Below are 14060 nucleotides of genomic sequence, written 5' to 3'. Positions count from 1 at the left end.
ACCAAGAAAGGGAAATTACCTTTCGCACGAAATGATTTCTATGCCAAACTGTTAGCGCTGAGATTAGCTGCCAAACAGAAAATGTAGGTATGGTCTTGGGAACAAACAGGTAGAAATGGATGCATTTTCTGGTTAACGCAACACTCCTAGAAATGCACAGGCCCGGCTGCTTTCAGCAAGGGCTACAAGACACACCTTTCTCCGCAGGGCCACCCCAGCTGATTAAGTCCCATTTTTCTTTTATTTATCTAGCAAAGAATCAGCAGAAGGTTTCCAGTCCTGTATTGCAAATAAGGCATCCGTACACTGTACAGTGGGCTAAGAGGCAAAAGAAAAGCAAAGCCAACAGCTTTCCTGTGTGTATCAAGTGTCTGGATTTTCGAATAACAAAAACACATGGCACTCTTGTCCTGTATTTTATTAGGAAATTAACAGGCTGATTGATAACCTGAAATTACATAGTGAATCTCATTTAAAAAATGTTCAAAATCATGACAATAATTTTGATTTCTATAAAACATAATGCCCAGATACAATTCCTGCTTATGCCTGTAAATTTCTACACCCTTAACATTTGTCTGCTGTACAGCAGCGAGGCTGGATAATTGTAACGTAATGCGTAAAGTTAAATACAGTATACTTTCCTCTGCAGTCCAAGCGAAAGAGATGAAATGTTGAAAAGAAAGCCCGGAATATGAGCAGCACTATGAGAAGGTTCCCTGCGATCTCAGTTCATTACACATCAGTATTTCAGACTGCTCACAGAAACTAAAGACTGGGGACGTTAACTGCTGGGCAAAGTTACGAGGCTTTAGGGCATCAGTTTTCCAGGAGAGGGAGAGAGACCGCTGTGGGATACGAGCTCTGCAGTGAGGGGAACGGGGTGCACTGGATGAGTATGATGCTCAAAGTGCAAGAGCTGATAGATCTGTCTCCCTCTCCCTCTTTTGCCAGCGGTAGGGCTACCACCACCACCGCCGCATTGGACTAAGTCGCTTTTCCTGACGCTCTGTCAGCTTTAAAGACGTTCCACGTTCAAGACAGGGCTACTATGGTAAAGGTGCGGACTATCTGCAGAGGTTGAATTTCAACTTTGGTAATCAAAGTCCAAATCCTGCCCACGTTGTGTATGTGAAAAATCCCACGGAGCCAAACACCGCTGGCTTTTCTGCAGCTCTCATGTGGGGTAATGCGGTTCAGCTCCACAGGTTGTGGCTGAGGCCCTCGGTCCTCTAAATTAGAGCTGGCACTTTTCAATTCCAAATGACTCTTGTAGGGAGTTGAATTATTCCGGAAACTATTCAAATTGTCATATATGCTGTCTGGATGAGAGATGCTTTCCTGAACTGGGGCCTCGATTCCTGCGAGGATTATGGATGCTCAGCAAGTGGCCAGCTCAAGCACTTGACCAGCAAGTCCAGTCACTTCAGCCTCTTCTACTATTCTTGGTGACTGCAAGCTAAAAACCAGTAGATTTAAGAAGCAGTGGGCCTTCTTTTTAAAAAGCTATTTCAGGACAAGTACACTCAGACCACTGTGTTTTCTATTTATATATAAATTCTTTGGCAACAATTTTCTAGAAAGCAGAATAATTTTTTCTATGTAATACTTTATTGTCTCCCCATGAAAAACTGATATCTTAAAAAATCTATAGCACTTTCCACTATAAATAGTATTGTTCCAGACTAAGGATTAGTTCCTCCCTGAAGCAAAACAGATTTTAAAAAACCTGGTCATTATCTGATAACTGTTTATGTAGCAATGTTAAAATAAAACAGAAAAAGAAAATCATTCAGTATGCGGTTTGTCATTTTCTAGAATATTAGTGTACGTTTATACAATAAAAACAATATAAGTTATCCTAGCTTGTTTTAAAAACCTTAGTAGTAGAAACATATTGCTACCTGCAGATTCATAAACAGAATGCATTTTCCATCTAAGTTCAAGTATTATTAGAATATTATTATCACTATTATTATTATTAAAAGAGCTCTAAATCCTTGCCATTTTGCCTGTCTTTGTGTAGTTTTGGTCTTTCTGAGAAATAATGAGTTGTGATCATTTGTTCGTGAACAAAATCAACGTGGAGCTTCAGCAAGTTTTGCCTGGTAGAAGACAGCCTGGCAATCCTTCGGCTATGACGAGCGGCTTTAGAAGAGCGTATTTGAGACTAGTGGTATAGATACAGTAGTCACGTGTTTTCTTGGATGGCTGATGAACTTAATTCCTTCCAGGTTCTCAACATTCAGTCCCACTTAAAGCAGAAAGGTGGGAAGATCCCAACCCAGACTTCTACCCGCATCAGGATATATCATCTTCATTTCTTCTGGGTACTGTCAGTTGCTCGTAGGTCGGCAGGGTGTTATTAGGGAGGAAAAGATCCGAATTGACGTTGTTGCCTCTCTGAGATGATCTGTTGTTCCCTTGATCCCCCTGCTGACGGGAAACCAGATGATGCAGCATATCTGTAATGAGGTTCAGCTTCTGGTCCATTTGTGTAACCTATAAAGGTAAAGGGAAGGTTCGTTTGCAACAAACCACGTAGTACCAATGCAATATTAAAATGGCCGCTTTCTTAATTAGGATCACAACCACCTCTACAAAGACACCACGGATTCACAGTCCATCAAACAGAGCAGCAGCAATTTGATGCAATAGGTCAGAGTTGGATGAGGACAGGCCTGTTAATACTCACCTCTGGTATGTGCTTCGACACCCATTTTATACCTGGATGAACGCATGACAAATGGGCTTTTAAAGAGATGTACAGGGATAGAGAACCGAGTCCCAGAACTGAGTTTCTGTGGTTTTTTGGGTATTATTATGTCCATATTTTTTGGAAAACACGATAAACTCCTAACACGCTTACATGCCTTAATAATATCAATATGCTCTAGTAAATATCCGCTCTACCTGCAGTGATCTGATCAGTGCTGGTGCTCTTTGTTACATTCAGGCCCAATTACCAGCTCAGGCCACAAATTGCCCCACAGATATTTTTGCTGATGCAAGTGTATAGCAGCTGGGGGCTGTGGCAAGGGCTGGGAGTGGGGCACGATTCAGTTTTACACTCTCACCCCCGCCATGACCATGCTCACTAGGATTGCCGTTTGAATGACATGATTCACAGCAAGCCAGAAACTCTTCTAAGAGGGATGAAAGCTAATTTTTCAACCAGAGGGCTGCAGGGGAAGGTTCAGCCTGAATCCATACTGCTCATTTTCTTCTGCCTTTGGACAAAACCCCATTAAATTATTTAATTCCTCTTTTTTACTTTTTTTTTTTCTGCTCTTTCTTCTAATCTTTAGGAGAAATATAATGAAAAATCAGCATAATTCATAGACACTAGGTTATGGATTTGTCCAAAGTTTAGACTCTATCTGATGTACACTTGTGGTACTTAGAGGAAAATCAAGAACAAAATGTTTCTAGTTTCTAGCCTTCTCTCTGTGCTGCCTCCAATGTACTGAGCCAGACGTCCTGAGAGGAAGATGGGCACTGCCAGCTTCAAAGTCATGCCCGCTCTCTGCCCCTTGGCATGGCAAGCACTGAAACTGGCCAGTAAGAGTCTTCTTGTGGCCTCCTACTCCCTTCTACAAGCCTAAAGAGAAAGCGACGATTTTGCCATTGTAGTCTCTGACCCATCAATCCATAGGGATCCTAAAACTATGTAAATTCTAGGCAAAAAGATGCAATAGGTATTAAAAAGAGAAAAGAAAGTAAGCAGAAAAAATCCCAACAACGTGATAAAAATAAATTGCTGCCTAAAATATCTGCTAGAAAGTAGTGAAAGGCACATAAAACCGCCAGAGAGAGCATGAGTGGGAGCAATTTATATGTGCCTGGCTATCGTCCAAGTATCACACAGGATAGTAAAAGACAGTAAGGCTGAGCAGAACATCAACAAACCTGGAGGATTTCAGCAGAGACTAAAATGTTTTTCCACCATAGAGAAAATGCTAGGGTTTTTTTGAACACTTTGTACAACTGGTAGGGAAGCAGATACAGTGATTTAAAAATATGAGGTGCCAGAGATTTATACTTTGCAGCTGGTTTTGAAAACATTAGGCAAAGCACCCTAGATGGTACATGAAACACTAGCAATTCTGGATGGAAATGGCTGTTGAAAGATGAGATTCTTCAAATAAGGAAGCTGAAGAACACATAAGTTCAAGATTTCTAGAAGAAAATACAGATGGAAAATCGAGCAGATCATCGGGTTTTCATTTCATCACTATTTGTTCACTCCCTTAAAAAAAAGGCACGCTTTGCGCAAATGGTGCCTGGCGCGGATGGCAAACCCATGGTGCTCCAAGCGTGACAGCACACATCAGTGCTAGTGAAACCTGCAAAAATATCTCATTCCTCCATTCCCCACTGCAAAGGTATCACTTGCTTTCCGAGACAGCTGTGCTGGAAGGACTGTAGTGGAAGACTGCAGACAAACCGCTATCTTCAGAGTCCGCAAGACCACTTTTTCTCTAACAAGAAATGTCTCTTTGCTAATTGTTCTAAACTAACTAGGGGATTTTTATATATATATATATATATTTCTTAATTTGTGATTCCAGGCAGTGATTACCAGAGGAAACACAGACTGAAGATATATCTGGAAAATGTGCATTTATGCAACTCTTGCACTGATGAGCTATTGAACATGACAGTAGATTGGACTGAGATCTGGATAGTCCTTCAACAGCTGTGCATCTTGGTGATGAAGTACTGGAGAGAAGTGAGATGTGAATATTCTTGCTGGGAAATGAATTCCCAGAGATAATTGTCTAATTTTTTCTAGGGAACAAGGTTTGGCTGCTGCAGCTGTGGAGTGCAGGAGGCCCACAGAAGCAGAGGCAGAAGCTAATTACTATTGAGCTGAGCCATATGAGATAAAAAGTTAAAGACCTTTGTCTTCCATGTTCCTGCTTATCGGGGTAGGGCTCTAAAGCCACAAAGCTTTTGTGGAGGGAGGTCCAGATAACCGGTTGTGTTTAATTGTTGTTGAAGAGTTTTGCTTTCCAATAAAGCAAGCCATTTCCCAGGGAGTTCTGCGCCCGTGAAGGGCTTGCTCCAAGACACGCTGAAGTCAGTGGTAGTTTTTGGCAATCACAGACTTCCGGTGACTTCAGCAGGCTCAGGATCAATCTCGGACTGAATCGTCAATCCCAAATAGTAACATATTCTTTGGTTATTACAAGAGAAGGAGCAGTCTGGATTTCTGTACGTCGCTCTGCTCGTGCTTCTTGGGTATGGATCAGAAAAGATGACATTTGCAAATGAGATGGCAATGGGAGGATGGGCCCTCATTCTTGGTTCTGCCAGAGGGGTGTCTGCTTAAAGTATGAGACATTTTAAAGAAATGACTAAAAGCCACCAGAAGGCAACTTCTACTGTCATCACAGGCCTCTGATGTACAAGAGAAAAAGGCTTGCTGGTGAACGGCCTTGCTTATTAGCGTGCCCAATCTGCCTGTCGCCATCCAAACACACATCCTGAAATACATCGATCAATTGTTTGCTGCAGAGATAATGATACCCACTAGAAAAATGTCATTGTGTGCAATACCCTTTTTATTAAACTAGCTTTATGCACGTAGCATGAAGCAGTGTATCATCTCCCCTGAATCATACTTTCACACACATTTACTTGATTAGAAATTAGCTCTGATGCCAGAATGAATAAAAGTAAAGCAAACAGAAAAACTGCTGATGTTGCTATAATCTTAACTGCTTTGGACAACTCTGATCCCTCTACTTAAAACAGCAAACAGTGTTAATTACATAGAAAAATAACTCAGACTGATTTGTTTCTTTTAGGAAAAACTAAGCAAGCTCTTTCTAGCTGATTTATGTTTCATTAGAAGCACGATGTTTGGATGATCAAATTCTTTATATGCAAATAATTTCCTTCGCATTTTATAGTTGTCGGGGAGAGGAAGCGGTGTTTGAAACTCTTCAGAAATTACACACCATGGTTATTCCTAAGTCTTACTGAAATATTGTATGAAACCAAGATTTTTCCATCCTCTAAGTTTTTTTTTTAAAAAAAAACAGATCCAAGGATCATAGATTAAGCACAGATGGAGAGAAGAAGATTTAAAGAAGTTTTGAACCTAGCTCTTAGAAATGAATAAAAAAACCCCATCCATGCAGTGCACTGAGGGAAAAAAAAAACAGAACATACCCCAAACAGTTCTTCACAGAGGCTGAAAGATTAGAGCACAAATCTTAAATGGCACATCACGAAGAACTGTAGCTATGCTGCAGAACAGATTTGTGCTCTCCCTAAAAAGTGACAGGGGGACATGACCACTCTGACACCCCACACAACAGACGCGTGGCGATGACGTAGTCCCCATCAACCACAAGGTCCTCTTAGGTCATGCCTTCAAGAGCAGCAGTCCTCTATACCTGGATATAAGATGACACGCCAACTTTTATAAAGGTATCAAAGGCATTGCAGGAGGTGCTAGTGAACAGGACAGAGACTGTTCTTGCGATGAGAGAACAAAATAATGAGCAATTTATCTATTAAAATTCCTCAGATCCTCACATTATAGTAATTTTAAATGTCTTGTAATTTTAAGCATTCACAACAAATTCATGGTGAGATTCAGCACAAAAAATGTAACAATGAATTTCTTTCCTTGCTTTTTTTTTTGTTTGTTTGTTTGTTTGTGGGGTTTTTTTTGGGTTTGTTTGTTTGTTTGTTTTTTTTTTTTAAAAAAAAACACAAACCCAACAAAGAAGCCTGAGTGGCTGCAGGGACATCTGGAGGAGAGTCTCCTTTATACAGCCCTGTAAGGGTGAACTAAAGAGCAGCACTCTGGAGACCCACTCCCAGAATTCATTATAGGGATTTACTGGGAAGGTGCAAGGACAGATGGAACTAGGAAGCTGAGGGGAATGGTATTTTCAGACACAGATATTCAGGATAGTGGGAAAGCCGAAGGACAAAATCTGGAGTTTGGCCTAATTTAGGCCACAAAGACCACAAATTACTAATAAGTTATGCCAAGCGCTGATCCATGATCTGGAGGGATGAAGGTTGATTAACGCTGTCGATTAAAGCTGTCTCATCTGCCTTTCATTCTCAGAGATTTCAAAAGTAAGTATTATTAAAGGTAAAAATCATAGTCCCTTTGGACAGAATGGTGGTTTATAACTACCTGTGTTCTTAACATGGTTGACTGATTAAACAAATAATTTATGATTAATCAGGAGATTTTTTGTCAGCACAGTGCTGTGCCCACTCAGGGGCTTCAGGGGGACTGTGCTTGCTCTTAATATGGAAAGCCAAGCGTGAAGCTGCTAAAGGAGAAGAGGAAAACCAGCACGCAAGCTACACTTGGCTCAACGAAAATGGTATAAAGGGAAATTTCAGCTACTTTCCCAACATTAGACTCCCAAGTCTGCTACCCTGACTTATCTTGAGTAGCAGTCATGCCTGAGGGTGAAGCTTTTTAGCTCAAAGGGAACCAACTCTTAAAAGGCGCTTTTTCCAAAATAACTGAAGATGACTGGGGAGATCTTCATGTATTTGTCACTCCTCATGGCCTCTTAATAAGGAGGACCCTTTTGCTCTGTAGTGTGTCAAACTTCCAGGGAAAGAAAACGATGCTTTCTTCAACTGTGCATCCCTGTAAGCAGTGTTGTGTAGAACCCCTAATGTGGTCACTATTCAGTACTATACTCAGTAATGAGCTAGCTTTATATTTCAGAAAACCACGCAGAAATGCCCATTCTTTTAACAAATTCATCATTAGGCACGTTAATGATGCAGTTGAAGAAAAGATAAGAGGCAAAAAATATTCCATAACTTATGATACCTGTTAATGGCAATGATATAAAGGAAGTATCAAGCAGTATTTAAGAAAACAGTGAGTGTCTTCTGCAAGTGCAGGTGTTGTTATAAACCACATTTTTCTTTGGTGCGATCCATCCTATTTAAGTCCTGTTCTTGAGAATATTTGAGGAAGCTTCAGAGAGCAGCTTCCCCGGCTCCTCTTCTCGCTAAGTCCCTACGCATTTTGGTATCTCAGGATTTCTGAAAGTTAGTGCTTTAATTTTCAGGGCCCTGTGGACAGGAGCAAATATGATCTTAGGAGTGGCCTTCTAGAGAAGCTCAGGGATAGATATGGGAATCTTCAAAGAGGATTTATTTTAAACATTTCTCTATAATAGTGGCAGGAGAGATCAATACTTTCAGTATTATTATTCTCTCTTCAGGTACACGATTCTTCAAAAACCATGGAAAGAGTCTTCCTTCCATTTACAGCACCCAAGATCCCAGATTCTTGCGAATCCCCTTATCAGAGATTCTGGCTTCGATTTGTTTATTTTGTTGCCAGAGTTTAGGCAGCAGTCTTCCTGGAGGTTATATACCCATTGCCGAGGTGTTTATAAGAGAATGTAATCTGCATGAAGGAAGATTTGTTCTCCAGACTGTCTGTACTTTCTCTTGAGAGTTGGCCAAAGAAGGGAGTATGTGTGTGGTGTCTGGGGGAAGGACAGAGGAAGTGGAGCCAATGAGAATACACTCCCCTCTAATATAAGATTACTCATCCCTAGAAAAACAGAAAAGGCTGAGCTTCTGAGGAACAAAATTAACCGGTTTTGGGGGTTGCATGCGACAAGTCACTTTCTAGTCAATGAAAATGTTGTATTAACACCGTAACCACTGTATTAAATGGCAAATGAAATGGATAACTTTGAGACAAAAAGCACCTTTGGAAGGAAAGGCACTTGCTACACACTGGGTCCTACAATCAGCTCTCCTGCATAAAGCTATCAGTGCCAATCTCTTCTTTGCTCTGAGACACAAAAAAATTGTCCTGTTTTTTCAGTAAACTGAGACTGTTGCTGGTCTCATCTTACCCTGCATTTTTGTAGTAAAATATTTCTCCTACACATCTCAAAAGTGTAACAAAACCCTTATTTTTTGTAGTAGTAACCCTTAAATGGCTGCTGATAATTCTTCATTAATCAGCCTGTGTCCCTTGTGCTTTCAACGGAGGGTGATGACCTGGGGCTGGGAAGAAACTTCTGAGTCATTGAGTCAGGGTCAGAGCTCAGAAACAACTAGTATTTATAAGCCAGTTGCTGGCTCTGATTCTGCAGAAGTTACCTTGATATCAGTAAACTGCTATTAAAAAGCGCTTGAGTTGGCACAACAAATTCCTAATGCACCACTGTAGAAACTCAGTTGTGTCACACATTTTTCTTAATTATGTTGGGAAGTAAAACAAGCCGGTAAGACCAACGTGGTCATTTGATTACTGACTATAACACTTTAGGCATTTTAAAGTAATTTTTGTTTGAAGAATTTTGTCCTGATTGTGCAGCACAAACTTTAGGGTACCAGATGCTAAAGCAACAGGAAATGGGAGAAACGACAGGGTTCATTTATGCATTCTTTCTTCCCATTAGAATTGGGAAAGCAATTTTGATAAGCAAGTAACTATACTGCAGAGAATTATTTTTCCTTTCCAAATGTCCTTTTCCCCAAAGAAAAACGTCTTTTTCTAAAAGCTTTCACAAAGCTTCTGGAAATATGGCCTCTCTGGTTAACTATTTGCTCAGCACCATTTCTTTCATGTGGATTTTCACGATTCTTAGAAGAGCGTAGATTGCAACCATAATGCTATTTTTCAGATTAGATGTCTTCCTTGAATTCTATTTGAAACTGACAATAGTAGGAGACGTGCTCTGACGGGTCAAAAACTGATAAACTGATAGGAAAAAGCCACTTCGGTAATGTGTGATTAAATAAATAATACAATATAAAATACAGCATATATGTTACCAAACACAGAATATTGGCAGCATGTTTTCGTAACTGCCTCTTTTATGATACTGCCATTTGTCCCCAAAGGAAACTGAAGATACAGCCTTCAGGAACAGCAGTAGCTGAAGAAGATGTTACGCAATAAAACAGAAACCTCCACAGCTATCTTTGACTATTTCCAGCCTCTTACACACGATTCATGTACACAATCCTTACGTGAAGAAACGCTGCAGATCAGCAGCAGGCAAAACTTCAGGTGCAAGAGGAACCATTAAATAAGACCCACAAAGAAAAAAGCGGCAACAACAGGTCCCATGCTTATATAAGAGAGCAACTCCTTTAAGATCTTAAAAAGAATGAGAAATAGATAGAAATCAAAAGTTAAAAGCACACAAGTTGCTTTGGTTCTCACATGCCACCTTCATAAAATTATCTGGCTATAACGTGCTGCTGGACTAAGGGAAGCAAAGTAAGATGAATGTATACCTTTCCGTCTAACAAGGAGGTCGGTAGGACGCTGGCAAATGGAAGAATTAGTCACGGTGAGTGAAATACACTTGGCCATGGACTGTTACAGCGTACAAGACCTCAAAAGGTGGAAAGGTTTTGGGACAGCGCTTATTTTAGAAATGGAGAGGTCTCAGAAAGGCCCGAGGGTAAAAAAAGTCAGAAAGGGATGACCTAAAATGCTGCTACTCAAGTCAGAAATGAGGGCCAGGCTGGATGTGGCTGGAGGAGATGGTAAGAAGCAGACAGTGGATACGGCTGCTACTTGAGAAGAGAGAGCTGAGAATGGTGGCCTCGGTTCAGCCCTTTTCTGTTGCTATTAACAACTCCTTGCAAAAATATTTGGCTTATTTGAAACACCCAAACCATTGGAAATCAGCTTTTCCTGAGAATCTTTTGTCAGCTGTAGGTGTAGATTTGGGCCACGAAGCCCCTCTGCTTGCTCATCGCTCCCCCAGCTCCCAGGCCAGCCCTGAGCACAACGCTCGCAGATCTGTCTGGCATCCACAGGGCTATAGCCAAGCAATTAAAATTTGTGGTCGACTCTCGTTGTAGATAAATGAGACAAGACTTAAAACACATGGAAATTTTCGAGTTAGGAAAGTGTCCAAAATCTACAGTCTTTGGCCCAGCACAGCCTCAGGATACAGCATTTCTTTCTCTAAAATATTACAAAGGTCAGATATTTATTTTTTTAACCCTTTCCTCTAAACTAACAGAGTATCAGTAGATGAACAAAGGAGCTTGGAATGTTTTTCTCTCCTTGCATGAAGCCAGGAAAGTGAAGTTTAGGGTCTTGTCTCTAAATATAGCTTTTATCAGAGGCTACTAAAGAAGAGACAAGCCCCCCGTCCTATTAACTGAATACTCTGGATTTTTCAAGCATTTGCTTATCTTCATTTACTATATAGCCCCACCTTCAGGAAACAATATCTCTTTGACCAGACACAACTGTCTTCCATTTCCATTTAAAAATAAGACACAGGTTGGCAAGAAGAGAGGGATTCTTTCTTTAGAAGTGAATCAACGATATCAAAAGTATGAGATGTTTATGTATCCACAAAAATCACTGGACATCCATCTAGCAACATCATCATAAACAGTTTCCCAAATTATGCTTAAATTGAAATCCAGCTTTATGGAAGATGTCAAACAAACAGGCTCAAGAGAACAAGAAACAGAAAGGAAGCATTGGTCACAGAGATCAGGAAAAAGCGCCCCTTTATGGAATAGTTTGGATATAGTTATAGAACAAACGGCAGTCATTGGCACATCTTATATCGCAGTGTGAGTCTTTGTGCACCTCTAGAGTACCACACTGCAGTAGATCGATGCTGTTACCGCTAGCACAAAGTGGGGAAACCTGGGGCAGTAAAGCTAATGGCCCACCTTCAGCTACACTAAATGTCTCTTACTTCAACTTGGAAGGAGGAGCCCTAACAAAACCTTAAAAATCTTTTCCCCTGTCCTGGGCAGATCTTTAGGTCTCAAAGAAAACTTCAAAGCACTTTTCTGTTTTTTAATGAGACAGAAGGTTGGAAAACCTGATTGCTTTCTCATTCCCAATCACATTCTTGTTCGGCAAAACATTCCTATGTTGGGTCCCTCTGTTTGAGCACCCTGGTACCTATCTGCAGGGGAAAGAAAGACTCTCTGTTTGGCTAACGGGCACTTATATTTCAGATGCTTCAGTTCCACAGACGTGAAGAAAACTCCCCGTGGTACTTGCCTCTGAAGGACTCTTTCTGCTGGTTTAATCACGGCAGCACAGCCTCTGAATATCACTCCATGTTTTTGTTGTCAGAAGTTTGGCTATCAGACAACAGCTTTCTCCTAGCTGTAGATTCCCATTTCCAATGGGAACGGTGGCATATTTACAACACTTCAGGGTTAAAAGAAAAAAAAAGTAAAAGGCCCAACTAGCATAAAAATATGTCCCAATCTCTTCTCCACAACAAAATAAACCCCAACCCAACCCAACCCCCCTACCACCCTCACCAATTAAAGAAAACAAAAGTGACTAATCTTGACCTCTCTCCAAAGGGGAATGTTTTGCTTCTTGAATCCTTGGCTCTGGCTCTCGTATGATACTGGGACTATGACTAATAACCTCTTGCAGGAGTACCGCTGATAATTTCACCATTGAGTAGCTGTTCTCATTCTGGATCATCATAGTACGCACTTAAGTTGCCAAGACTTTATTTTTTAAAAAAACAAAGAATAAAATATACACTCATAATCCCCAGTGTTAGAAATACATTTTTCAGCTTTAACTGTTAGGTTTTGCCTGACAATTTTTCCTCCTTCCTCCAAACTGTTATTTTTCAGATGCCTGCTATGAAACGGTTCCCTTTTTCCTTTCTTTCTCTCAAATACTTTTCCTAATTCAAAACAGATTTGAGAGAGCTGCTCTTTTTAAAGCAAATATGCCATGTATCACATCGAGTTAGGTCAGCGTCGCTTATGTTATGTTTCACACTTCACCCAAAGGAGGCATCCATACTGCTTTTCAAAGGGAATTAAGCCAGACTAGGTGCACTGGGTTTTCTGGTTGGCATAGAAAGCGAGACACATCCACAGGTTATGGAACTGATCTTATGGCACGGCACGAGTAGGGAAGGGCACCACTATCTGCCTTGTGCTTAAAATGTTCAAACCAAGATGACTTCAACTGTTTTTTTCAAAAACCAGTTTTTTGGCCAGTTTCCTATTTTAGCATCCATAATCTACTCATTATTTACGATTTGATAGTTTCTATGTGGGCAAAAAAGGACATAAACTCCTTTGTACCTAAACTGAGCTTAAAAATTAATAACCATACGATGACTTGTGCAGCAATCAAAAATGGAAAGGGGAAAGGAGTGGGGGAGAGAAAGGGAGAGAAGCAATTATAACAACAGCGAGTTTTGAGATTCCCTGAGGGCTGCTGGTAATTAAACCAACGGCAACATGAATCTCCGTTTGATGTGGTCATGAATTTGTTTTCAAAAGAAAAATCTTTAAAAAGATTCTTTCAAGAGAAATTTTTAGAGAACAAGCTCAGCATGAATAATTAGACCAGAAATACTTTGATAAATATTATTATGGAGAAGTCATTTATGGGCCATGGCATCTGAGGGTTAGAAAACCCGGTGATAAATAAGGTGGCAAGTTTGCATCCATTCTGAACACACAAAACCAGGGCTGTGTTCTTGTGTGCTTGAGTCTGCTCCTCAGAAAGGAGGCGGCCTCTTGTTTTGCCATTGCATTAAGCTTTACAAAGACACAGATACAAGACAGAAAATTTCAGTGGGAAAGCTCAGTGGAATGAAAGAAAACCGCACACAATTCCAAAGGCACTTTTCATCCCCAGGGGCTGCACAGAGATCAGAGGTGAAATTTATCGGCGGTAAAATGTCTACAAGCCCACTCTACTCCCCCAGCTTTTCCAACAGCCATTCACTTCTGCTGAAATCATAACCTCGGAAATACCTCCTTCAGAATACTCTAAAAATAAAAATGCCTTCATTTTGGAGAAATGTAAGCAACCAGCAAAACCACTGAAATCCGGAGAAGATGCAGGTGCTCTCCAACCTCTACAATCAAGTTGCCTTGGACACCCCAAAAATGCATTTTGTTTGTTTACTCACCGCTTCAAAAAGTGGAGGCAGATACAGTCAATCACAAGCCAGCAAATAACCGATGAGTGAACTAGAAGGTAATATATTTACCAGTGGAAACCCGTGTTTAAAAGGAAAAGAAACTGCCCGTTGGCTGTCGTGGTATTATTC

General features: G+C 40.7%; 1 protein-coding gene across 3 annotated transcripts in view; it reads right to left on the bottom strand.

The window, feature by feature from the left end:
• Window positions 1–400: 400 nt before the first annotated feature.
• Window positions 401–14060, bottom strand: part of KCNQ1 (potassium voltage-gated channel subfamily Q member 1) — a 364018-nt gene continuing 350358 nt past the window's right edge. For 2 of the 3 annotated variants that reach the window (XM_074585724.1, XM_074585725.1), the window contains one exon: window positions 408–2502. In XM_074585724.1, coding sequence (XP_074441825.1) covers window positions 2302–2502 — 201 coding nt within the window. In that variant the 3' untranslated portion in view covers window positions 408–2301. Of the gene's footprint in view, window positions 2503–14060 lie in introns of all 3 variants that reach the window. The other variant, XM_074585723.1, reaches the window with a different exon arrangement.

Source organism: Larus michahellis, chromosome 4, assembly GCF_964199755.1.
Source record: "Larus michahellis chromosome 4, bLarMic1.1, whole genome shotgun sequence".
Classification (NCBI taxonomy): Eukaryota; Metazoa; Chordata; class Aves; order Charadriiformes; family Laridae; genus Larus; species Larus michahellis.
This window is presented reverse-complemented; position numbering and strand designations above follow the sequence as displayed.